Source organism: Mus musculus, chromosome 12 (genome assembly GCF_000001635.26).
Source record: "Mus musculus strain C57BL/6J chromosome 12, GRCm38.p6 C57BL/6J".
Classification (NCBI taxonomy): domain Eukaryota; kingdom Metazoa; phylum Chordata; class Mammalia; order Rodentia; family Muridae; genus Mus; species Mus musculus.
Genome location: NC_000078.6, coordinates 51,411,233 through 51,438,928, shown reverse-complemented (window position 1 = coordinate 51,438,928; position 27,696 = coordinate 51,411,233). Strand labels below are relative to the sequence as shown.

The 27,696-nt window shown below is 39.5% G+C and overlaps 1 protein-coding gene across 4 annotated transcripts in view; it reads right to left on the bottom strand.

Moving 5' to 3' along the window:
- The window catches only part of Scfd1 (Sec1 family domain containing 1), a 72,592-nt gene that overhangs the window by 11,176 nt on the left and 33,720 nt on the right, over positions 1–27,696 (bottom strand). For 3 of the 4 annotated variants that reach the window (XR_003950090.1, NR_157117.1, NM_029825.3), the window contains exons 11-19: positions 26,286–26,425; positions 24,744–24,834; positions 24,006–24,079; positions 23,333–23,414; positions 15,926–16,022; positions 12,821–12,891; positions 10,985–11,064; positions 7,379–7,441; positions 5,623–5,698 (exon numbers count right to left, since the gene is read on the bottom strand). Coding sequence is in view for 2 of the 4 variants with exons in the window: in NM_029825.3 (NP_084101.1) it covers positions 5,623–5,698; positions 7,379–7,441; positions 10,985–11,064; positions 12,821–12,891; positions 15,926–16,022; positions 23,333–23,414; positions 24,006–24,079; positions 24,744–24,834; positions 26,286–26,425 (774 nt within the window). In the remaining 2 variants the exon portion in view is untranslated. Of the gene's footprint in view, positions 1–5,622; positions 5,699–7,378; positions 7,442–10,984; positions 11,065–12,820; positions 12,892–15,925; positions 16,023–21,713; positions 23,307–23,332; positions 23,415–24,005; positions 24,080–24,743; positions 24,835–26,285; positions 26,426–27,696 lie in introns of those variants that run through there. The other variant, NM_001306178.1, reaches the window with a different exon arrangement.

Sequence of the window (27,696 nt, the reverse complement as noted above, 5' to 3'; positions counted from 1 at the left end):
ACAGCTAGAGCTGTGCAGTACAGAAAGAGTATGGAGAAATATACGTCATAAACCAGGAAAGAACAAAGTGTTTGACTCTGAGAATGAGTAGAAATGTAGGCATTTAAACTGTTTATGATGAATCTTTGTGTACCGTAAGAGACGTTCAGGACGGGTATAATTAAATCTTGTTCTGTATTTGATAGCCATACTACAAATGATGACACGTTTGCCAACAAGTATGTGATAAGCAGAGGAAACTGTCTTCCTAGCAAAATTGTTCAAGGTCTCGCAATTCTTTCTTATATTTTCCATGGTCTCTATAACCTGATAAAAAGAATCAACTACCTCTGCCTCATCCTTCAGTCAATGTTTACAGATGGTTTTAAGACTAAGGGAAGCCTCCAGCTGTACAGAATGAGGAAGGAAACACATCTTTGAAGATAGAAGGCACGGTGCTTATAAAAACAATGGATATGTGTCACCAACTGACACTCCACTAAGGTGTTCTTTGTGTAAATGAAAGCTTGGGTCAATAATTTAAAAAAGAAGTAAGGAGTTTTGGCTTATCACTGTAATCCTAGCACTCTGTAAGCTAAGGCAGGAGGACTACCATGAGTTAGTGGCCAGCCTGGGCTACAGAGTGAGTGCCATCTAAATAACCAAAGGGGGAAAATTAATTATACACTAAATCTCTTCATAGAAGGTAAGTAAACTCTGTTGTAGTTTCCTCTCTGTTGCTGGGATAAATACTCTGACCAAAAAGAACCAGGGGAAGAGAGTTTCTTTGGCTTACACTTCCAGGTCATAGCTCATCTAGAGAAGGCAGAACCCATGGAGGAATGCTGTTTGCTGGCTTGCTCACAGGTTCACCCTCAGCTATCGCATAGGCCACACATGGACAGTTCTACCCACAGTGGGTCTGGCCCTCCCACATGAATAAAGAATCAAGATAATTAATTTCTCACCAATATGGCCACAGATCAATCTCTCAACTGAGAGTTGACAGCCTCTCAACTGAGACTCCCTAAGGCTCTGGGTTGTGTTAAATAACGGCTGAACTAAGCCAGGACAAACTTTTACTGAATGAAGAATTTGAATGGCTGGGTGTGGTGGTGCACACTTTTAACCCAGCACTGAGGGGACAGAGGCAGGCAGATCTCTGTGAGTTTCAGGCCAGCCTGGTCTCCATGGTGATTTCCAGGGCAACCAGGGAGACTTGATCACAGAAAAGGAAAATTTGGACTGCAGCCATGTGGACCACAGCAAGTAGAATGCATCAGTCTCCCTGCAGAGAACTACTGTCACAGTTTATAAAACTCGCCCAGGGAAGGACAGACAAAATTAGATGAAAACAGTCTAAGCACAATTCTCTCTATACTTAGACACAGGTTTTTAGAAATAAAATGGAAAACACCGTATATTTATATTTTGCTTTGTTCTCGAGGCAGGATTTCACGATGTAGCCCTAGCTGGCCTGGTACTTGCTATGGATGGAAGGTTTTTGGGTGGCCTGGAAATAGAAATCCACTTGTCTCTGGCTCCCAGTGCTAGGATTAAAGGCCTAGAAGGCCTAGGCTAGGCATGCTTGGCAGAAAACACTACATAGATTTAAGATGCAGAGTCCCATAGACAATAAATCATAAATTATGATTCATCATTTTAAAAATCTGTTTCTAAACGGAGAGAAATTTACCAGAAGGAAAAATAAAAACTATATATTAGGAACTATTTCCTAAGACTAGTTTTATGAGTTTAGTCACTGTAAGGTTTAGAAAAAAACCCAAGTTAACCTCTCTAATGATGTAATTCTTAGCACAAAAACCAAAATATGCACAATATTAAAACCTAGATACTAATATTGCATAACCGCAGCAGAGAAGGTTTTCCCCGGAGGTGGCTGGCTGCTCTATGGTGACCATCTCTAACTTCCCCTTTGTAGACCGTGGGAAGATGCTCTGATGCTGATGCAGGGAGCAGGAATGGAAGCAGGTTCTGCTGTCCCAGTCAGTGTGTTGGAGAGGAAAGATGGAAACTCACAGAGGCTAAGGGATAAATAACAATGTTTCCAATGCTCATATTATAGATGAGGAAGCTATAAAATCTTAAGGGACTTTCCTTTTCAATCACAGTGTAAAAATGCCTCCAATCAAAATCAACAGAGTAGGATTACATGGGCCCACATCTATCCCTCCACACCTAATTTCACCAGAAGCTGCAAACTGACACAAATCTTTCAGCCCTCCCTATAGCCCTAAAGTGTTCAAACAAGCCCCTTAGATAGTCATTACTAGACAGACCACAGATATTTCAGTAGATCTCCCAAATGTAACTGGGCTTTAGAAGGAAACCCATCAACAAATTATCTCCACTCCTGCTCATTTTACTAACGTATGCTTGACATTTAGGCTGTTAATGTACAATATAGTGCAATGATGTCTATTTATACTGTGAAATGGTTATTATATAATATTCAGAGTTCAAATTTTCTGTTGCACATTATTTTTAGTTTTCTTACAAATAATAATCCTAAATAGAGATCACACATGGCAATCAAGTTTGTCTTCCAGGACAACTTAATTGGTTTTAATTGGTTGTATTTTATTTATTAATAATTTCTTTTTTTAAAGACAAATTGCTCTCGTAGATGAGTCAAAGACAGTGGGGATTTCTAAATTATGCAACTTCATGCTTTTATCATAATCATATTTTTGTATAATTATGCTTACACGAATTGATTCAAGTCTGTAAATATCACTCAACTGGCTATGTGAAGGTTGATACTTAAGATGCAGAAAACTCATGCTGCCCATAAAACAAAATACAAAGGCTCTTATAAGTAACCTAGAGAACTGAACACTGCTAATTCTATCCTTTTTTAATTTACTGACTAGTTTAATTCTTGTCCAATTAGTTAATCTTAATAGTGCCAATGAAAAGCCTCAAGCAAGAAAAGGTGCTTAGTGACCCGAGTTCCACTCCTGGAATCCAGATAAAGGTGGAAAGAGAGAGCCAATTCCACGTATGTCCCCGAATGTAAATTTAAAAAATTAAAAAGCCAAACAATCCTTTATAGATGTGAGCAGTATAAACTACAGGATCCTATGTTTGTATCTGCTCGGTCTTTTTGATGATTCTTCCCGAATTTCCCTAGAACTCCATAGTGCGAGTGCCCCTAGATATTTGGGTATCAGGACAGTACAATGTCACAATGGCTTCTATGAGTTTAATATGCATTTCTAGACTAGAGAGACTTTACACTGGAGAACAATTTGGCAATATTTATTAGAATAACTACAAATGTCCATACCCTTTGACTCTTAAGTACATTCTTAATGCTAGGAATTTACAGTGTGGGTTGGAGTAATCAGAGATGAATACTCATCTGGAAAAACTGACATTGAAAGCTGTATCCACACAACCTCCTTGCTAATACTATGGTTCTGACAGTGGCAGAAGAGTTATATAAATAGGAGAATTCAATTTTCACCACAGAGAAATTTGATTCTCCTCCCCCGCCCCCTCTTATTTATTTCTGAGATGGCATTTCTCTGTGTAGCCCTGGCTGTCCTGGAACTCACCCTTTAGACCAGGCTGGCCTTGAACTCAAGATCCACCTGCCTCTGTCCCCTGAGTGCTGGGATTAAAGGTGTGTGTCACCACTGTTGGGCTCAATTTTTACTTTTAAAACTAACTGCCTGTGCCAAAACAGATTTCTTAACAGTTTGAAATGTTATGAAAAGCAAAGTAATTTAAGGTCATAAATGATAATTTTTGTATTTCATGAACTCCAAAACAAATTTTTGTGTTGCCATAATAAAATACTTAATAGCAAACCAATTTAGACAATCTTGCATATTACTATGAGGTGCTGCAGGGCAGTACTGTGAACTAGGTAAAGTAAGCAGACTGAATATTTAGAAGGATGGTGCTGCCAGCAAGCACTAAAGCATTTCCTGTATTGAGGCTCAAGAGTACTCGCCAGTACTCAGCAAATCATGTCAGTATCTTAAAAAGAAAACTTGGAAGGCTTTTACTCAACAAAGCAAATGAAGATTTCTCACTATTCCTTATTAACAACACATGGTGTTCATTTGTTATTTATTCCTCAATAAAAAATTTGAAGGTTCTTTGAAACCAGAAACTCACTTTATGCAAAGTGTCACGGGATTTGTAATATACATATAATGATTATATAAACTACCACAAGAAAACACGAGAAAGATGTTAAAAGTATGGAGGAAGTCCAGAGAAAGAGAACATCCTGAAACAGGTATCTATACATCTGACAGTAAGATCCAGCTAAGCATCTTTTAATTTGGCCTTTAAAACCTCTCCTAAGGATAGAGGGCCCTCAAGGAGATGGCAACCCCACAGGAAGACCACCACTGTCAACTAACCTGGACCCCCGGAGTTCCCAGACACTGAGCCACCAACCAAGGTATACACAGGCTGGTCTGAAGCTCCAGGCACATATGCAGCAGAGGGCTGCTTTGTCTGGCCTCAGTGGAAGAGGATTCATCTACTCCTGTAGAGACTTGATGGACAAGGGTGGAAGGATATGGGAGGGGTGGCCTCCCTCTCAGAGGTGAAGCAGAGGGTAGATGGGGGAGGAACTCTATGAGGGAGAACCAGAAGGAGGGACAACATTTGGGATATTAAAAAACAAAAACCAAAAACCTAGCTGGGCGTGGTGGCGCACGCCTTTAATCCCAGCACTTGGGAGGCAGAGGCGGGCGGATTTCTGAGTTTGAGGTCGGCCTGGTCTACAGAGTGAGTTCCAGGACAGTCAGGGCTACACAGAGAAACCCTGTCTCGAAAAACCAAAACAAAAAACAAGCAAAAAACCCTTCTCTAAGCAGTAAATCTCTGCACTGACATGAAACACTTTATCTAGGTATTGACATGAACCGCTGTATGTCCGTACTGATGAGAAACACTGTATCTTAGTACTGATGCAAAACTCTGTATCTTACATATGCCAGAGATGTTCCAGTTATTAAAAAACAAACAGCCAGGCGTGGTGGCGCACGCCTTTAATCCCAGCACTGGGGAGGCAGAGGCAGGCAGATTTCTGAGTTCGAGGCCAGCCTGGTCAACAAAGTGAGTTCCAGGACAGCCAGGGCTATACAGAGAAACCCTGTCTCAAAAAAATAAAAAACAAAACAAAACAAACAAAACAAACAAACAACAGGCTGGGCAGAGGTGGCGTACACCTGCAATCCCAGCACTTGGGAGGCAGAGGCAGGTGGATTTCTGAGTTCGAGGTCAGCCTGGTCTACAGAGTGAGTTCCAGGACAGCCAGGGCTACACAGAGAAACCCCGTCTCAGAAAACCAAAACCAAACCCAAAAACAAACCAAAAAGATAAAAGAAAAGTTGGAAGTCATCAAAACACAGTACAAAAGACAGTACAGTTTAAATAAGCAAATCTTTTTTAAAAAAAGTATATAGTCATAGAGTTCTAAACTACACATAAAAAAGAAGTCTTATTTCCCTACTATGCCAATAAGGATCCTTTGGTTCTAATTTTCTCCTCATACGTCTTACTTGAATAAATCCAGAAGTTTCTCTGCCTGGGTAGCAAACCTATCAACATCTACATTTCCAAGTCAGCAGAACGTTTTCTGACAAGTGTACTCACCTGCTGCTTCAATACCAGGTTCTTCACACCTTCCATCACAAACTGTGATCCTGTATTCATGACTCGGGACAGGAGACTGTGTATGGGAAAAGACAAATGAAGATGGCATTAAGTACAGTCTGCCGCTGATACACAGTTTGCCCAATTACACACCACAGGCTGCTCCCTCTGCCACCACCTTGTTTCCCACAGACAAAAGGGCTGTGAACATTTCTACTTCCATGGATATCATTGCTGCAGTGATATTTAATAAATGATAAAAAGTTAATAAACATTTATTTAATAATTTAATAAAGGTGATAAAATAATCACTATAAACTATAAAGAGATGCCCTCAATATAATTGCTTAGCCTTGCATATAGTTTCTGATTGTTTCTTCTGGAGCTCAATCACACATAGCACTACATTGCCTATCACTATTACAAATATATCAAGTGTTGCTGTGCTCTCTGCATCACTAGCGTTGGATTCAATTCGGTTACGTGTACCATCTCCACTCTAGACACAGAAAACCTACATGCAAGCACAATAAGCAGTGAGCATTGCCTTAATTGTGAACTTTAAACAAACACAGAGAATGCCAATAACTATTTGCCATACTAGGTTTATAGTTCTACTTCAAAGTCTTATATCATGGATCAAAGGACATTTGGTAAGACAAGAGTAATTCTATACCACATAAGAAAGCTAGGGGCAGTTTTCAATTTAGCCAAGATTTTCTTAAAGCACATTTATTAATAGCCTCAAGTATAAAATACATAAGGAACGTTAGGCTCTACATATTCTGTATGATTTGCAGACACGACACTGTGATATGTATCTATTAAACTCAGGAATTATTTTCCTTCCCTTATCCTGTCCTTTCTCCTGTGTAACTAAGAGAAACAGGATGGAAAGCCTATGAACAGAGATAAGAGAAGTAACCTTGGATGGGATAGATGGCCCTGAAACTATTCTTCATGCTAGGTTAAGTCTGTTACTGGGGCAGCAGGGTTTATGGCAACCCGTATCATGCTCTCCAGAGGGGAGGCCCGCTGGATTGCTGAAACTAGATAAATTTCTTTTCCTCTGGGCTTCATACTTTTATTTTAGCTTTAAAAAAACTAGGAATTTGAAATGTGTGTGATATAGAAAAGAGTAGCCAGAATTGCCTTGTCATCAAATAGTATAGCAGTCTGTAGAACAGTGGTTCTCAGCCTTCCTAATGCTGAAATCCTTTAATACAGTTCCTCATATTGTGGTGACCACCAACCATAAAATTACTTTTGTTACTGCTTCGTAACTTTAATTTTCCTACTATTATGAACATATGTCATAAACATAAATATCTGGTATGTAGGATATCTGATCTGCAACCCTTGTGGAAGGGTCAGTCAACTCCCAAAGGAGTTGTGACGCACAGGTTGTGTGCACTGCTCCCGAGAGAGGTCTCATCCCCAGCCTGTATTTGTTACGCTTAGGCCGAGTGGCTAGCTTTAACAATATAAAATAGTTTTAACTATATATTCCTAAAAGTGAAGACAATGTTTTAAAAAGAGAGGAGCATATGAAACCGATGGCTCATATGCGCATATCTTTGGGAAAGCTACCCCCGTATATTTTCAAAGGAGAATCACAGCTATTCCAGGAAGCCAGGAAAACGTTGACATTCTGTATCATAATGGACTTTCAGGATGGTATTAGATACTGGGTTTTTAAGGCATGAATGCTTAAAGCTTGAGTACAAAGATCCATCCAACATTACTAAATCCTTACCCCATTGGTTTAGTGGTAGTGTTTCCGTAGCTGGCAGGAGTTGAGGCCATCTTGGCAAAAGCCCTATGAAAAAGGAGATGTGTATTTACAAGTGGACAGTTATCATTCAGTATGTTGGCATTAAAAGAGTTGACTTCTAAGATGCACTGACTTTTTAAAAAAAATAAAAATGTGTTAAATTAATTACATTATATTTAACATCAAAACCTGAGATTCCCTAATGCACAGCAACACAGGGCTGGAGGTAACTCAGTGCCAGAACACTGGAGCAGGTCAAGGCCCAGGGTTCCAACAGCAGCACTGCAGAAACAAGCAGAAACCAGAAGTGCAGCCCCGCTGGGAGGGGTTCTCCTCTTCCTATACAGTCACTAACAATAGAACTCAGGCAGAGGCGTACACACACAGGAGAATGAGCATGTACCAACTAAGCTTTGCTTAGAGCTGGGCACAGCACATACTCCCTTGCGCCCTGACAGACCTTTGCTCAAGCTGTCCTCTGGGGACTTCAAACTCACTACCCTTTTTCACACCAGAAGAAATGCCACGTTTCCTCTCAGGACTCACTCAGAGATACTTCCTTTATCATTAATCTTTTCAGTCACTACCCAGTGACGTTTTCCCTTCAGTTATATTACAAACCATGAATTTTATATGTCATTGCAGAGTCGTGTATTTTATGAATTTTATGAAAGTTTAGAATCTCTTTAAATTGTAATTATTAAAAATTGGGGAAAAATATATCACTTCAGTGTGTTTTAAAAAGACCTTCCTCTAAATGTTCCTGCAGCCCTTTACACGTTCTGGAATACAGAGTGTTCCCAGAGGCTCCCAGTACTCTGAGGTAGTCAACTGCCAGGATGCTGATGTCTGCTCTTCCCACTGCAGATGTGTGCATAAAATGCAACACAGATGACTAAAATGAGAGTCAGCATCCTTTTTGCCCTGGTCCATCACACACTATTAGCAAACCACAGACGTTATGGCAACCGGATTTTTTCATGACTTTTAGCCAGTTCATATGTTTTTTACAAGAGGAGGGATGGGCAGAAGTGAAAAAAATAGTAATCACTAACAATGGAGTAGTTGAAATATTAAACATATTCAGCTTCTGTCCTGACAAGAATCAAGTAGCAAGAGAGAAATCCCCAAGTAAACCCAAAACTTTCAGTTTTATTCAAAAATGAGGTTATAAAGAAAGCATTATTTACCTCCGGGGACTGGAACTAAGGCCTTCACTAGAACTGGCTTTTGTACTGGAAACTACACAAACAGCTAACGGGAATGAATGGAAGTATCTCTTTATGGCTGAGTCATGTGACGAAGCTTCCTCGGCTTCCTGATGAGACATTGCTCTAACAGTGGGACTAGAGGACAAAACACTGCATCACTGATTCGGGGGAAATGTGTAATTATGTAGCCCAGGCTAGCCACGTACTTAAGATCTACCTCAGTCTCCTAAGTCCTGGGACTACAGGCTGTACCATGATTACTGGAACAAATAAAGTTTCCTTTTCTTTAAAACATGATTTCTTCCTGTTTTGTACACGCACGCATGCTGTGATGACTGTGATGTGATGCTGTGATGACTGTGATGTGGAGGTCAAAGGGCAACTCTGTGAAGTCAGCTCTCTCCTACCTGTAAGTGGATTTGGGAGCTGAATTCAGGTCACCAACATCAGAGTGACTTCACCTGCTGAGCCATTTTACTGGCCCAAATTGTTTCTCTGTGTAGCCCTGGCTGTCCTGGAACTCACTCTGTAGCCTTGAACTCACAGAGTCCCCTGTCTCTGCCTTCCAAGTGCTAGGATTAAAGGCGTGTGCTATCAACACCCGGTGAGTTTTACCTTCTTTTTTATCTTTCTCAATTTCTTAAAATTGTTAAACTAATATCTGATAATTGGAAAGTAAAACAAATGTTACAAATTAGAGATTAACTATATTTTAAGTGCAAAGAACATGGTCAAACAGAAGAGAAACTTCAAATGTCATCAGAAGCATAGATAATAAAAGGCACCCACATCACCCTCTAGAGCAAGCCACAGTTAAGAACCTGGTGTCTCTTTGGCTATGCACATCTTTCCTAATGGAGCCTGGAATGCAGAGTTAGTCTTATTGTCTGAAACTGATGAAGAGCATTTCAGAGGCAATGCTTGCTTTAGAGGTCTGAAAGGAAAAGCAGCCAAAGGAGAAGGCCTGCATGTGAAGTGACACTCAGGCACACGCTTTGCAGCTACACAACCAAATGTATGCATGTCACATGCAGGCAGATCATACTGTACTCTGTCATTCTATTTCTGGCTCACTGTCACCACCCAGAAGTTTCCCCTACTCAGCAAATCTAGTCACTGGCTAAGATCTTGTCATTCAGTGTCACCGTCTCTGAATCATCCAGCAGAGTTCAACATTATTATTTCATTTGTTTAATTGTAAACTGTATACATGTAAATCCAATGACGATGCAGGTCCTGTTCATCAAGCTCCCAATTAGGAAATATAGATAGCATTGTCAGGCATTCATGGGGGATGGTTCCAGAATCCTCAAAAGTATGACAATCTCTGAATGCTCAAGTTCCTTATATAAAATGTATAGTATGTCCATACAACCTCTGCATGCCATCTCCTATAATTGAAACCACCTCTAAATTATATGGAATATAATATAAAGGCTATGTAAATAACTATTATACTGTATTGTTTAGGAAATAACATTAAGGAGAAAACAAACAAACATATATACCAAGTTTAGCAGCTGTTTTTTCCAGAGTATTTTCAGCCCATGAATGCTGAGCTGATAGGTATTGGGAGCTCAGAGTATTTATCAAATAAATCAACTTAGTGTTGTGAACAACATTCCCTTCTTAACACAGTAACACAAATGTTGCCAATGCCTTAAGTCCCCTATCTTATTTAATCATCCAGCTGGACTCTATCTTACAAAAATACCACAATTTTAGCAAGGATGGACAGATGGACATGGTATTGCTATGTAGCCCACGCTGTACTGACTTGTGATGGCCTCTCCTAGCTCAGCCTTGCGCGTGCTGGGATTAAAGGAGTGTGCCACTGCATGGGGCTAAAGCAACCTCCATTTCCCTGCCCAGTTCACTGCTGGGCACTCAGGCTGGTTTTCACTGCTATACTTTTATGGCTCCAGTAACTTCTTTGGATAAATCCTTAGAAGGAGTAGAAGGTCAAGACTTTTTATGGCATTTTGGAAAATTATTGAAATTTACATTCCTTCTAATAGACTATAAATGCACCAATTAATCTGCCATTTCCTCGGAACAAAGGTCTTAGAATTTGGTATTGTTCTTGCTGCTAGTTGATAGTTTTGACACATTGATCCAGAGGACTCCAGTCTCCAATTTTCTAATGCATCAGAAAAAAAAATACCAAGTTTTTCCCAGGATAAAAGATGTTTCTATTTTATGTAGCTTTAAGTTGTGAATAAGGTGGGCTAGACAAGGAACTGCTCTGCACTTGGACATAAAAAATCTCCACGACATTACTCAGCCTTCTTACCAGCATTCCTATTTTCTTAGGAACCAAATCTGAATTGCGACCTTACCTTAAACCAGAGGAGAGTAAAAAGAAACTAAAACTTACTTCCACTGCTTGATATACTGTAAAGGGCTAAGGTTGCAGCCTGCATCTGTTAAAGCCTTTTTATACTGCTCCAAATCAACCTGCAATAAGAAAAGAATTCTATGGTAAAAAATACTTTCACAGAAGACTGTTTGCTGTTATTTGATTAATCAAGATTTTAATCCAAAGCCTGAATTTAAATGCCAGCGCCATGTCAGGTGGAGCTGGCCTTAAATGACTCCCTAAGTGGCTATGCATCTGGGGCAGAAAGCACAGCTGATGAGAAGACAGCCATGGGAGTGCAAAGCATGGAACTGGCCTCCCTCAGGAAGTGCATCCGTTTTCTTCTCTTCTGCTTTGCTTCGGGACAAGGTACACACCTTGAATCCCAGCACTTGGGAGGCAGAGGCAGGCGGATTTCTGAGTTCGAGGCCAGCCTGGTCTATAGAGTGAGTCCCAGGATAGCCAGGGCCACACAGAGAAACCCTGTCTCGAAAAACCAAAAAAAAAAAAAAAAGGTAAACATTTAACTTGGCCAAAAATATTTCAAAGCCAGAAAAATGGAGGAGCAACCCAAGTTGGGAGGCAAGGGCTCCAAGTCCCTTGCTGAGAAACAGCTGTCTTCCCATTTTAAAATTGTCTTCTCTTTCTTGACTATTCACTATATCCCCTGATGAGTAAGCCGAACTGAATTTGTGTCAGTTAAGAGCCTAGCACCATAGTGACTCTGATATAAGAGGAAGAAATCCTCTGTGTGTGTTCTTGTGACAGTGTGTGGAGTCCCCTGATCACTCCTCATCCTTTGAGACAGTGTCTCACTGGAGGCCATGGAGTCAGCCTGCAGCTGGTCAGCAGGCCCTGGGATCCTCGTGCTGGGATCACTGGTAAACGGCTGGCTTTTCTTTTTCTTTAAAACACATGGATGCTAGGGACCACACAAGCAAGCACTGTATGAACCAGTTATCTTCCTAGGCCTGCCAAGGGAAAAGCTTTTAAGCTCACCATCAACTTTCAGGATGATTAAGATACTGGTCATCATGATTTAATGATCCTAATGATCACCAATGTTTATAAAAATCTTTACTAAAAATAAGGTAGTTAAATTAAGGCAATACTAAGGTTTAAAAGAATATGTCCCTAAAATATTATAGATAGGACATGGGAAACTAAGCCACAGGCAGACCTTCACTGATAAAAAGCCTTTCTAGGAAAGAAGAACCACGCTTTTTTCCTGCATAAAGTATAAGAAAAGTTAAGTCATGAATGTAGTCCACAGCAGAGTAAAAGAGCCCCAAGCGAACAGTGATTTAACACTCTAATAATTTTTGACTAATGGAAGCTTTACAACTTGTCAAACAATAATAACAAAAACTGGTATTAACAATTATCTCTCAATAGCATCTTGGAGGCTTTTTTGCTTGCTGCTTATTATCTAAAGCTATACTTGGTTAATTTAAGGGAGTTCATGGTTTCCAATCCACCTTCCTTATAAACAGCACACAGGGTATATTCTGGAACAGTCTCTGGTTTTAAAACAATCTTAAAATGATAAGACCAATCTTCTGAAATGTACAGCCAACTGGGTTGATTCAGTTTAGGACAGCTAGTTTTCAGAAGTAAGAATTTTGACACCTGCGGTCAGTTTTACTTCCACACTGTGACTGTGGTCAGGTCCCCAAGCGCTGACACAAATCCTGGTATAAACTGCAGCTAACAGAATCTGCCATAACCGTTCCAGTTGTTTTGTTCTTTGACTACATGAGCATCACATATTTAGTGATTTTTTACTTCTTGTTTTGCAAGTCTAGCTGGCAACTGGCGATGAGCACCCCACCCCTCAGGTGTCAGCTTCCATACCTCGGACGGTGCTTGCTGTGCGCTTATGTAATAGATAAGAAACAGCCTCATTTTGTCTTCCGGAGTCCCTGCTACAAAGGAAGGGGAAGGGAAAAAGACTTATGATTGTGATTACTGAGCATTATAATTAACACAAGGCATGTATAAACGTGACAGGACTCCATGGAGTTCTTGCTCATGTGAGCTGAAGAAGGAATAAAACCACTGCGGCATGCACAGCGGACATGAGAGGTGGGTTAGGAGCGACCACCGAAACACCTCACTTGTCTCCCAACTGTGAAGATTGTCCTCAGACATGAACCAAAAAGGGAAGGACGGGCACGCAGGTGTGCAGCTCTAAGCAGCACATCTTCACATGGCAAGGGATGAACACAGGACTGTCCGAGGCAGGTGTCATCCCTAGGTGTCAGGTTATAAGATCTGCTAGCAGATTTTATTGAAAGGACCCAGATGTAGCTGTCTCTTGTGAGACTATGCCGGGGCCTAGCAAACACAGAAGTGGATGCTCACAGTCAGCTAATGGATGAATCACAGGGCTCCCAATGGAGGAGCTAGAGAAAGTAGCCAAGGAGCTAAAGGGATCTGCAGCCCTATAGGTGGAACAACATTATGAACTAACCAGTACCCCGGAGCTCTTGACTCTAGCTGCATATATATCAAAAGATGGCCTAGTCGGCCATCACTGGAAAGAGAGGCCCATTGGACTTGCAAACTTTATATGCCCCAGTACAGGGGAACGCCAGGGCCAAAAAGGGGGAGTGGGTGGGCAGGGGAGTGGGGGTGGGTGGGTATGGGGGACTTTTGGTATAGCATTGGAAATGTAAATGAGCTAAATACCTAATAAAAAATGGAAAAAAATTCAAAAAAAAAAAAAATAAGATCTGCTAGCTAAATGACAGCAGGAGCTGAGACAAAAGTCTCATTTCCTGTACCCAGCTGCCCCATCTGAGGAGTTTTTAATTACAAGGTTGGTGAAAACCATACTTTTTTTTATATTAAAACATAAAATGAAGTATATTTACCTCAAACTTTAAGACAAAACTAAAGTTTCAAAGAAATTCCCCATTACCATGGGAGTTTTCCGAGTGATCACTAAGATATCTTAAGGCCCAGATTTTCCAGAGCAGCTCAGTCACCCCTCTTCTTCCTTGCACAGGGCGCACGTTGACAGAAAAGTGCTAAGGAAGCGGCCGTAGTAACCTACCAAAGCTCACTGGGACGTGTGTCCTAGGATGCAAAGCTCACTGGGACGTGTGTCCTAGGATGCAAAGCTCACTGGGACGTGTGTCCTAGGATGTAAAGACTTATAACTATCACCTTGTATTTCATCAGAATACAAACTAAGAGCTGGTCATACTTAAGTATGCCTGTACTCTCAGCACTAAGAAGGCCAGAGAAAGGAGGATTCCAAGTTCAAGACCAGCCTGGGCTAAACATAAGTTCCAGCCCTGATGGACTATATAGTGAGATTCTATCTCAAAAATCAACTAATCAACAAAACAAAACAAAACACCCAAAAAAGAAATCGTAACATTACAAGCAGCTAAGAGTAAAACCAGATTTAAAAAAAAAAAAGTGACAGCTGATGACACTCGGAGCTTCACGGGACTCAGAATCCAGATAGCCCTCAGTTTATCCTTATTTCCCAAATATGAAACCTCAGCGGCACTTTTGTCAAGTTCTTGGGTTTACAACCTTTTGGTACGCCTTTACTGGTAATGTTACGTGAGATTTACCTAACGAGGTATTGACTTCGGTTCTTACTGTAACGTTTCTATTTCTGTCTTCATAGTGAACAAGTACTTGTAGGGAAGTACTAGTGTTCAAATATGCGATGTCTCAAGCAGGCTCGTGTGCTAGGACTCTTGGCTGCCCGCAGAGAGGCTTGGGAAGTGATTGGTTCCTAAGAGCTCTGACCCGACAGACTGACAAAATGATGATACTCTTATTATTATTATTATATTATTATTAGGAGGTGGGGCTAACTGGCGGAAGGCGATCACTGGATGGCTATTGTGCTGTAGCCCCTGATCTTGCAGCATGCAAGTCAGGTGTTTGCTCTCCCACAATGTTCAGTATCACCTCAGAGCAGTGGGACCAGACAACTGTGGACCAAGGCTTCTAAAATCTTTCCTCCTTTTAAATGGTTTCAGGCATTTGTCACAGTGATGAAGTCTCATTAAAAGATGCAGTGCTCTGAGATCACGTAAACATTCTATCAAATTTCAATTATCTCACCTATTTTGCCTATTCAAAATCATGGATACCTTTTTTATCCCATCGGCTCTAACCCATGATTTATTATTATATTTTTATTTTGATGGTCAGATGGTCATGATTTGGAGCCTTTCACACTGACTGCTAGGTCTTTTTAAATTTGTTGCTGTTGTTGTTGTTACTTGTTTTCTAGGACAACTAATGTTCTAATTTCATTTTTCTAAAAAAATTTCAATTACTTATCCTATTATCCTATTATTTATCAGCTCCTTCTGTGCTTAGTCCTCATGGAAAATGCCATTTGTAGCCAGAATCTAAGAGGGGGGGTGTAATACATCTGCTCCCAGACCCTTGCAATTGGCAAGTCACAGGGCTCCCCTCCCCGCCCCTGGGCCTCTTCCTTCCAGTACTAGAACAGGCACAGACTGAAGCAACAAGCTGCTCAGGTCCTCCCGTTTGCACTGCCAGCAACTCTATCCAGTGAGCCATGTCCCCACCGCAGTTTGTGAAGCACCCCACACTGTTTTTAAAGTATGTTCCTGAACATTTAAAGTAGAACTCAGTCTTAGTTACATTCCCCATCTACTCTCTGGATAAGCCACAGTGAAGTAGAGACAATGTCACTCATTCAAATCTCCTGGAGAGAGTGGGAACTGATGGCTCTATAGAGCACATTAAAGAAATGAATACAAAGTATTTAAACACACGACCAAAGGGGGAAAATCATTTTCCATTTTTAAGAACTGCTATGTTGAAAATTTTTCAGCATAAGATAGCTCTTATAATTAATACAAGAATTACTGACTAATACAATAATTCTACTTAAATTCTGTCTGGACTGAAACACTAGATTCGTTCCTGTAAACATTCTCAGGTTATGGCACATACCATCAGGGTCGGATATGACGTCTAGGAGGGACTTATCCAGAGTAGTCTTGCTCATTATTTTTTCTTCATATTCAAAATATACATCCAGTTTTCTTGCCTGTTTCGAAATAAACACTAGGTAAAAATATAGTAAGGAAAAATATAGTAAGAGTCTCTTGCTAATAAATTTCTATTTTTTATCATCAAATGTATAGCCAATGTATGTTTATTTACAGAGAGTTGAGTTTCTTACTTTTTTTTTCAATTTTTTTATTAGATATTTTCTTCATTTACATTTCAAATGCTATCCTGAAAGTCCCCTATACCTTCCCCCTGCCCTGCTCCCCTACCCACCCACTCCCACTTCTTGGCCGTGGCATTTCCCTGTACTGGGGCATATAAAGTTTGCAAGACCAATGGGCCTCTCTTTCCAATGATGGCCGACTAGGCCATCTTCTGCTACATATGCAGCTAGAGACACAAGCTCTGGGGGTACTGGTTAGTTCATGTTGTTGTTCCACCTATAGGATTGCAGACCCCTTCAGCTCCTTGGGTACTTTCTCTAGCTCCTCCATTGAGGGCCCTGTGATCCATCCAACAGCTGACTGTGAGCATCCACTTCTGTATTTGCCAGGCATGAGCATAGCTTCACAAGAGACAGCTATATCAGGGTCCTTTCAGCAAAATCTTGCTGGCATATGCAATAGTGTCTGCATTTGGTGGCTGATTATGGGATGGATCCTGGGTGGGGCAGTCTCTGGATGGTTCATCCCTTTGTCTCAGCTCCAAACTTTGTTTCTGTAACTCCTTTCATGGGTATTTTGTTCCCTATTCTAAGGAGGAATGAAGTATCTATGCGTTGGTCTTCCTTCTTGATTTTCTTGTGTTTTGCCAATTGTATCTTGGGTATTCTAAGTTTCTGGGCTAATGTCCACTTATCAGTGATAAGTGCATTGAGTTTCTTACTTTTGTTTTTTGGTTGTGAGCCTGGCCTTTAGGCTGAGCCATCTCTCCAGCCCCAGTTTACTACTTTGGTCACATCAGAATGAACTGAGCGGCCAACAGATTGAAAGGGGACCAGGTAGTCACGCTGTGCTTACTTTTGTGGCGTGTGGATCCACACATTACACTTAACTGGACAGAAGTTACCCAAGTCATGTTATTTCTAGACTCTTTCCAACAAGCAGCACACCTTATTTTCATGTCTTTGTTTGTATTTTGTTTCTGAACTAAGTTTGAAGTGATTTGGGGACACAGAGTCAGCTGCTTTCAGTTGGAACAGAACAGGGCACAACAGAATACAAGCTGAGTAGTAAGTCGACCAAGGAATGGATTTCCTGTATGAGCAACAGGAAGCCAGCAACACTCTTTCCAACTCCCTCCTGTACAGTGGAGCACAAGGCCAGTTTTACAGCCATGAAGTATTCACAGAGTTAAACTAAAAATGGGACTGGCAGGATGGCCCACTGGGTAAAGGCCCTTGCTATCAAGCCTGGGGACTCAGTTTGATCCCTAGAACCCACACAGTAGGACATATGATTTCTGACAAGTCTTCTAACCTCTACATGGGCACTGTGGCACATGTGTATACGTAAATGTAATGTCTGTGTGTAATACAAAAGTAAATAAAAACAATAGAGACACGTTTACACAGGGATGGCCTGCCACTCACCTATCTCTTTGCACTGCTCCTAAAAGTATTTATTTTGTTTTTCCATATTTTTCAGCTTACTGAATAAAATTAATCCTTCCTTTGTGACTTCACTTTTCTCAGACGCAGGGCAGCATATTGTTAAGTTGAGATTTCTGATAAGGATCTTCAGTTTCTATGGTTACTAGCTGACCATCTTGTTTGTAAACATGTGCAGCACTGTTCTCTCAAACAAGACGAGGCAAGCCAAAATAAGAATGTGCACCTTCAACTTCTGTTACCTAACTTCTGTCACAGGCCCCATGAAAACCTGTTATTATTGCTGAAAGAATAGGTAATCTTTCTATCTTAGTTACTCCAAATTCTCAGGTTAAGAATAACTAGAAGGCTATAAAACTAGACCACACTGCCTCACTGGAACTGCTCTCATTCAATTATATTTTAATGTCACATCCGTGGCCACTAAAGCTGCCTCACCAAACAGCCACATGAAACCCATAAGTGTGATAACACTAAATACTGCAGTCTTTTATCACATAATTTACTCTGGATTAAGACACAGTGTCAGCAATACATATGTATTTATATATGTATATTAATTAATTACATGCACACTACACACACACACACATTTAGAGAGTTTCACTATATACATGTAGTTTTGGCTGGCCTAGAATGGTTACGTAGACAAGGTTGGCTTCAAGCTCTCTGAAATCCACCTGTCTCTGCCTCTCTAGTGCTGAGATTAAAGGCATGCAACTATCATGCTGGCCTTCTGGTATCTTTTATAATGTGACATAAAGTAATGTTTTTCTTAAAAGGTTTAGAAAACGTTTCTGATAGGAATTTTATCCAAACAATTACATCACCCTCTACTTAAAAAATATTGTTGGCCGGAAAGTTTAGATATAAGCAAACTATAAATACTTAGGAACTATTTTGAGTTTTTAAGTGTGTGCTCTTATTATGGGTGAAGGTGCAGGTGTGTGGATGTGCCATGGGTGCATGGGGGTGAGAGGACACTCTCCAGTGTTGGTCCTCAGTTCTCTTTTTGTTAATGGCTGTTCTCACCAGGTAGCTGACTTGCCACCTGAGGATTCCCTTGTCCTTACCTCCCATCTCACGCACCAAGGTCACAGATGCATGGGACCGCACATGGCTTTAAACGGGCTATGGGGATCTGATTTCAAGTTCCTATGCTCGCATGGATTTCCCTCTGAGCCATCTCTCCCAGCACCTACTGGAGTTTATAATCTCTTTAGTATGATTTACTATTTGTAGAGGCTGCTCTTAATCTGTTTCAAAATATGGAAACAACTTTAATGTATAAATTTATTCAATATACTGACTTCTACTTCAACTATTTAATCCTATATAAGAATCTGTACATATTCTTAAGTGATCAATAATTTCTAGAGCTCTAATATTCAGAATGCTCTGAGAACACTACATAAAAGATATAATATTTTTTGCTAATAAAAAAGAATTGATTGATTAGGAACCTTAAAAAGATAGCCAAAATTAAAAGATGGCTCTTTTTTTTTTTTTTTTTTTTTTTTCTGGACAATAGCATTCACCATTGAGATAGGGCTTTCTTGGCTGGCTGGCCGGCCGGCCTGCCTGCCTGCCTGCCTTTCTTCCTTCCTTCCTTTCTTTCTTTTTTTTCGAGACAGGGTTTCTCTGTATAGCCCTGGCTGTCCTGGAACTCACTTTGTAGACCAGGTAGGTTGGCCTCGAACTCAGAAATCTGCCTGTCTCTGCCTCCCAAGTGCCGGGATTAAAGGCATGCGCCACCACACCTGGCAAAAGATGGTTCTTGAGAGAGAGAAAAAAAAATTTAATTTTTCTACACTAATAGACTTTTTTTATATCAGGGTAACTTAATACGTGACTTACTCAGCATAACTCATCTGTAGATATTTAAAAATCATGCACCTAGAACCACCAAGCAGGACCAGAAGACAATACATGACTGTTTTCTTCTGCAAAGCAATCCTCCTGTCCCAAGAAACAGCATTTCTTTCAATATTTGCCTTGTTGATGTTTTATTTACATGTATGTATTATGTACATATATAAATAAATACATACATTTAGAGGTTAGCTACTTTATATACCCCCTTAGATAATTTTCTGAGGCAGGACACAAGGAAACCAATCTCTTTAGGAGTCCTGGCCATCATTTGTAATTGCTGTTTTGGTGGACCCTAGCTGGCTAAGGACTGGGGAAATGTTCTCAACAAACATTTACTAATCTTTTGGGGGTTTAAGTGGCCCTAGACTTCACTTTGATCTAACAAATTAAAGAATGATTGTTGAATACTCATTTGTTTCACATAATCTGTATTATAAACTTCTGTTTTAATAGCTTTCTTTGTAGTGCATATGGCTTTCCTACCTCCTAGCTGTTGATCAATGGATGATGTTACTTGCATATAAGTTATTTTAAATATAAAATCACTCTAGTATCTTGAATGACAAATTAGCTCCTAGCATTAACAACCCTACACTAAACACTTTCCTAAAACCACGGGGTCTTTCAAGTAGAATTGCTTAGGTCATGAATGATGGCATATTAAACTATCTTTCATAGATGCCTACCGGCATAAACCAATTTGAAAATGTACCCAAATCATTGGTGTGAAATGACAATCACAAGAAATTTCACATGCAAACTGTACTTTATATGGCACTGTTTTCCTTAGATAGCTTCCTATTTCCAGAACTCTCCGCCTCTCACTCACTATACTTGCCACCTAAAGTACCACATGACAATCTTAATGAAATCCTTGCCTTTTGGACTTCATACTCTGTCCCTGTCTCCTCAGAGAAACACTGTAGTGCTCCACGTCCTCAGGCTTTACCCATACCTCCTCTGCCTCCAATGGCTGCCTCCAGTGACTCAGAACTCAACTCAAATACCACCATCAAGGCTGATTTGCTTTCTAAACCACCTAACTTCAGACCTGGCCCATCAGCTGTTCTTTGTGGCTTCTTATCTGCCTGCTTTGCTGCTCTAACACTGCTTCTTGGCATCTTTTCCCCACTATATTCAATATTACTATAATATAAGCTATAGGAGAAGGAAGAAATTATTTTGCTTACACAGCATTGTTAGAGCATTACCAAATATATAGCCACTCAATAAACATGACTGAGTAAGTAAATTATTTTAACCAAAAATGTTCTAAATTTCTAGTCATATCTACTATTAAAGAGTATATTCATAATGATGTGTGGTGGAAGGATACATTTGTAAAATGCATCCTTTTGTATAAAATGAATCCAACTTTTGATAGTCATAATGATAGCATCCTGGAGTCATGCAATCTCGTTTAGTAGCACGAGTGGAGCTTGCATTTTTCTGACTTTTACAGCTAGGAGAAGTAAGTCAGAAACTATTATATGAGAATTAACAAATTTTCAATAATGAAACAATATCAATAAGCCAAAGAAAACCAGGGAATAATATTAAATCTCAAAACATTCACAGGACTATAAACAAATGTTAAACTTCCTAGAATTTTTTTAATATTGATTTTTATTTTGTGTATGGGTGTTTTTGCTGGCATATGTGTCTGTGCACCACTTGTGTGCCCTCAGAGGCCAGACACCCCTTGGAAGTTTGTGACCTACACCATTTGGGTGCTGGGAACTTCTGCCGGGGCAACAAGGGCTCTTAACTGGATCATCTCTTCAGCCTCGAGATTTTTTTTTTTTTTTTTTTTTTGGTTTTTCGAGACAAGGTTTCTCTGTATAGCCCTGGCTGTCCTGGAACTTACTTTGTAGACCAGGCTGGCCTCAAACTCAGAAATCCACCTGCCTCTGCCTCCCGAGTGCTGGGATTAAAGGCGTGCGCCACCACGCCCGGCTCAGCCTCGAGATTTTAAACTGTCTACTTTCACATGGTGGCCAGCAAAATAACCCCAAAACCAAACAATACCAGAAAAATGAATAGTCAAAAATGTTTGGGGGCTGGAGAGACGGCTCAGCAGTTAAGAGCACTGACTGTTCTTCCAAAGGTCCTGAGTTCAAATCCCAGCAACCACATGGTGGCTTACAACCATCTGTAATGACATCTGATGCCCTCTACTGGTGTGTCTGAAGATAGCTACAGTGTACTTACATATAAATAAATAAATCTTAAAAAATGTTTGTTAAGCAGATCACAGTTTTAATTACATAATTATACTATAGTACATATATGCCAGAATCTATATTTTATTAGTTTAGGGAAGTTAACTTTTTACTTTCTGTACTGGATTTACAGTCTTATCTTAGCATTATAAGAAAAGCCTCTTTTCTCCTACATAAGAAAATAACAGCATCTCACCTGGTGCTAATACAACATGTTATCTCTTCAGGAGATAATGACTTCACATAATTGGGTGGAACAGTTGTTTTGCCATTTAACAGAGATGCAACACAAAGACGTAGAGACACTAACAAAAACACTAACAAACTGCACAATTAGTTTTTATATGTGTGAGAATGTGAAAAAAATTGTGTCAATAATATCAAGGTATCAGCTTAACAGAATTATGCAGGCTGGAGTACCACACTGCACAATGTCTATTATCTATGGATTCTTTTCTAGTGTTTGGGCTTTTTAAATCATCAACAAATAAAATGTCTAAGTCCCTTCTCAAAGAACAAAACAAACAAAAAAGTCAATGTACTTTCTGCATCTTTAAGCAGCATATACACTTCTCCTTTAGAGTGATTCACATGGTTGTACAGAGTGGAAAGCAAGTCTCCGAGTCCTGCCATTTGGCCATTGGGTTTAACCTTGGATGCCTTGAGAACTAGTAACACCAAATGCTGAAGAACTCATTAAGCAAGAAAGGAAAAAAAAGAACTATGAACACCATACTTAAAAAGCTCCAATAAATTTGCTTCAAAAATCACTGTCACATGAAAGGAACGAAGGTGCTTTTAAGTTAAGAGTCATCTAAACCCCAAAGTTTTAGAAAAAGTTACACAAATGAGTGATGTAATTCGTGTGTATTTTAGGCAGTACCATATCAAAAAGAAGTTCTACATGGGCACTGAGGTACATAATCTCAGGGTCGGGAGGTGAAGTTAGGAAGACAAAGAGTTTGAGGCTGTTATGACTTGAGATGTAATATGATTCTAAATATAAAAGATCAGATCTCATCTATAAAATAGGATATATAATATTTCATGTTCTAAACAGATTATATATTGAAATACTAGTATTTTAGACATTAAGGATTATGTACAATATACGACTAAATTACATTTTACTTATTGCTTTTGCCTTTTTTAATGCAACTATTAGAAAAATCTAAAATTATACTGGCAACTGATTATATTCTGGTCAAAACTCACTGCTGTATAGCCACTGAACTTTGGTCAACGATAACAAGAAAAATAATAATCATAAGTACAACAGAAAAGGATTTAATAAGGCTGAGGCAGGAGGACAGTGAGTTTGAAGGCCTGAGCTACACTGCAAAACCACCTCAAAACACAAAAGCCAACACACAAAGTTAAACAGAATTAATTAATCTGCACTGCCCATGGTTGGACACATGGCTGTGTGTTAAGGGGATGAGCACAGCAGACGTAGAGACAGTACTGAGACACTGCAGGCAGACAGCAGCACATTCCAACGCTAAGCAGCCACGTGGTCCTCCTGCGCTCTGAGAGAACAAGCACAGCCCTGCTGCTCTCTGTAGTCGCACCTTAAGAACCTCGCTTGGTGAGCTAATGAACAGACATCAGTGCACTGTGGATGGAAAAAGTTACATTTACCTTTATGTGTTCTAAAACAGCAGTGGCAACATTTGTGTGCAGATCAATAAGTCTTTTTTTTTCAAGGAGTTCTGGCAAAGAACTACAAGTTACAAAAAATTGAAAATTAACCACAAAGTTTTAAGGAAAGTAATGCAGACTCTAATTAAACCCCTGCCTGGCGCTTCCTGAGGGAGCTCAAGACCACTGAATCCAAGTGACGAATTAACTTGCCAACTGAACTCAATCTCTAGGCTTGAACTCATAGCACGCACAGCACTTTAATACAGGTGAGTGGTTATCTTACCATAGCCTAGAGATAGCACATTACTTCTACAGTTTCATATTCTGTTTACAATGGTTAGAAGTTTAGAATAAAATAAGATTAATGAATACATGCTTTTACCTATAATTCTAAAAGTATTGAAAGCCTGCTTCAACTGAATTAATAGCAATAGCAAAATTAATGATGACTGGCTCTGCTTTATCACTAATACTGTTTTCCTAGTAAAATTACTCGACTTGGAAATTTGAAGCTATTCACAGTGCTGTATCTGAGAAGAACAGAAATCAGCCTGTGTTCAAAGCACTCAATTCTTCAAACTCAAAGGCACATTTGCTATTATCTACGGCTCCCTAGTGTTAGGATTATTACAGATTTTTAAGACTGCAAAGGAACACACTATCTGCTTACCTGACAGCTGATGTGAGCTTAGCAGTGTTATCAGAAAGCATGCTGATGGCCCCTTCATCCTCTCCTTCTAGTCCCTGTGAAGGGATGAAAAGTCTCTTATAACTTTAAAATTGTCAGGCCCAGGCAGAAAAGCCAACACATCCCAAAGATCACTGATAAGCAATAACAATCGAGTCACCGAGCACAAACAGATGCTTTAGGGGTAAGCACACCCATTTTGACAACTACAGTAAAGTTCTAGGAGCTACCGGTCTAGCAGGAGAGTAAGTAATGGGGCAGCTGGCACCGTCAAGCAAGAAATGCCCTGACATTGGCTGCAGGTGACACAGGGCTCAGTCTTACAGCTGAAATCTGACCACAGTACAGAACACCAAGCCATCCTGGGGCACACGTCCATATAAATAATCATATTACTTATATTATTTCTAACCACATCCCATTCCTTAAAATACAGTTTCTTAATATTTAGATTTAAAACAAACAAATAAGAAAAAACCTAAGCTAGGTGTGGTGGCTTAGGCAGGACTGCCAGGAATCTGAGGCTAGCCTACACTACAGTGTAAGACAGCTCCTTAAAAACAAGCAACATGAAGTAAGTTGATAATTTTGTTCTTATTAAGTAATAAGTGGTCTTAAACTTTTATGAAGAAAAAGGAAGTAAACATTTTTGTTAAACCTCTGCAGATGTCCTTTCTATACCTTTACTACCATAATGCTCTGGTGCAAACAGAATCTTACCATAATGCTCTTCAGTCGTTTGACCTCATCTTCTTGTGCTCTGTAAGATTCTAGTTCTTGTTGGACTGATTCTGCGACTTCTGGGAATGGACTGAAACAGAATTGCACAAGATTAACTATGAGCATGAAAGTAAAAGATTCATCTTTTATGTGTATATTTTGAAATATACACAATATGTAAGATTGTTATCTTTAAAACACTTATAAATTTGAATATATTTTATGTAAACATGGATATAAAACAGCAAAAATAAATAAAACTATCATTTAAAATATGTATTATAATCATAAATCTGAATAAATTTTATAGCTAAAAGCCTTTTCATTAGTGAGATTACATTTTTCAGCTATATATTGTTTAAACAAAAATATTTTTATTTACTTACATGACTGAAAATCAAAGGGATACAAATAAGTCAAATCTATTAAGCATTAGCTAAATATAATCACCAAAATTAGCAGATGTCAGAGGGACCATTTAATTATAATGACAACATTTTTTAAATTGTTCAGTATTAATTCAGTACTCTTAGTATCCTTAATGGTAAGAAGAACATTTCTACCATTTCTTATTGCCTCTCTGATGATATGTAATTTCATGTATGTCACTATTACAGAAGGAAATATACACAATGAATTCCAAAGTAAAGAATATTATTTAAAATATTTTAGTAGTATCTCAAGCTACCATAGTCAGAAAAGGACATTAACAACTCTTGTTGAGAAGCCAAATCTCTGTTACAGACACATGGCTTTCTTTTCGTTTTTTACGTTCTAAATATAAAAATAAATATTACCGACCCTGCCAATCATGTTAAACTCCTATCTTCTCTTTAAACACAATGAAGGATGAGGCTCCAAAGCACCCAGATCATTGACAGAAACAGACCTGTATCTTTACAGACACACATTTTAAAATGCTTAAAAAAATTAATAAAAAACATGTGTTATTTATTTCTTAAAAACAAACAAACAAAACAAAACAAAAAACAAAAACCCCTTTTCTTTGTTTAGAATGACTTCTCTGGACATAAATGGCAACTAGATAACTTTTACAACAGTTACTGACCCCATCAGGTAAAAGGACACAACAATAGGATGTCCACACTGGTCTACAACATCATGTGGCAAAACACTGTAGTAATCTTCTCACTCATTGTTTCTGATGACTGAAAATATCTCTGGTCTTTAGACTTAGGTTCTGGCTCCCAAGATATAAAGCATGGGGTTTGTATTAGGGACAACATGCAAAAAAAGGAAAAATATGACCCCAAAGTTTTTCTATCAAACACCAAATGAACGAAAGGTCCATGGAACCAGCACCAAAGGTGAGAAAGACTGTGCAACCTGCAGGGTGAGCTTCTGAAGAGATGATGCTAGAGAAGTCAGGAAGAAATGGAGCAATACTGACACTCATCTGTGTTTAATTAGAGTTGTTCCTCTTGGGTCACTCAATGACCTCTGTGTTGTGTCTTAGGTTAGGTGGAACTTCAGCCCTGTCTAAAGGATAAACCTTTTAATTACTGATATTTTCTCATTTACCTTCCTTTATGCTTCTGCCAGAATTTATCAACTGGAGTTAAGTCGTAAGACTTCTTGTTTTTCCTCTTTGGTCTAGCACCAGCTGGAGAGTTTTCCACTCCTGTAGATTCTTCCAAATTTACTCTGTTTAAGTGGAAATCCTAGGGAACAGTAAACTTGTTTAAATAACTGTTTTCTCAGTTTAGGAGCCATGTTTCCTAGACAAGGCAATTAGTGTGGCTGCCCTTTCTAGTATTTCCAAGCACAATACAGACTAACGCTGAACACGTGCCCTTCCAACCCGCCACTATACATAAACGTGCTCTCATTGTGCTGAATTTTAATGAAAGTAATTAAAACTTCAAATACACACACACAGAAAAATCATATTGTTTCTCCTAGAAAAGTATACTTTTCTTTATAGACAACACTTTTATTATATTGCAAGTGTACACTTTGTATCTCCTCATCATTTACTAGCACATTTCAGAGCATCCCCTCCTCTTTGATTATGTTTTTATGATGATGGTTATGTTTTCAATAGTTATGATTATTTTTAAAAGGTTAAAACACAAGACTAACAGCATCTCTGTTCACATAAATTCTAAGTGTGGGTCAGACTAGCAGTGGCTACCCATCTCTCCTGTGAGGCTGAGGCTTAATTTAACTGCTTTGTTTTGTTTTGTTTTGTTTTGTTTTCTTTCTCAAAATCTAAACATAAAGAACAGGTAAAAAATAAAATAAACCTCTTTTATTTTTTCCCCTTTTTTACACTATGCCCACTGTTTCTTCCACCCTTTAAGATCACCTTTGTTCAACAAGAGTGAGTTAAGAGATAAAACATGGTTTGATGTAAAATGTCCCCCACAAATTCGCATGCCTGAATGCTTGCTCCCCAGCTAGTGGTGCAAACCATCTCGGGGATAAAGATAAGATGCTGAAGGAAGTGGGTCTACCTGGGGTGACAGCTCCAGTTCCTTCTGTTTCCTAAATGCTGACATGATGCAGCAAGCAAATGCTCTGACAGGAAGTCCTGTCACCCTTCCTGCCTAAAAGTACTCTTTATCTTATCCCTTCAAACTACGAGTCAAATAAATCCTTCCCTTGGGCCGGATGAGATGAGGGAATAAGAAAAAACATGGCTGTTTGATGGTGATAAACAGAATGCTCAGCAAGAAAGAGAAATTATCAGGTGTAACTATGATGCAATCATCTTGGTTCTGTGGTATTGTGATGGTTCGTATATGCACAGCCCAGGGAGTGGCATGATTAGAAGGTGTGGCACTGTTGGAGTTGCTGTGTCACTGTAGGTGTGGGCTATAAGACCCTCATCCTAGCTTCCTGGAAGCCAGTCTTTCACTAACAGCCTTCAGATGAAGATGTTGAACTCTAAGCTCCTCTTGCACCATGCCTGCCTGGATGCTGCCATGCT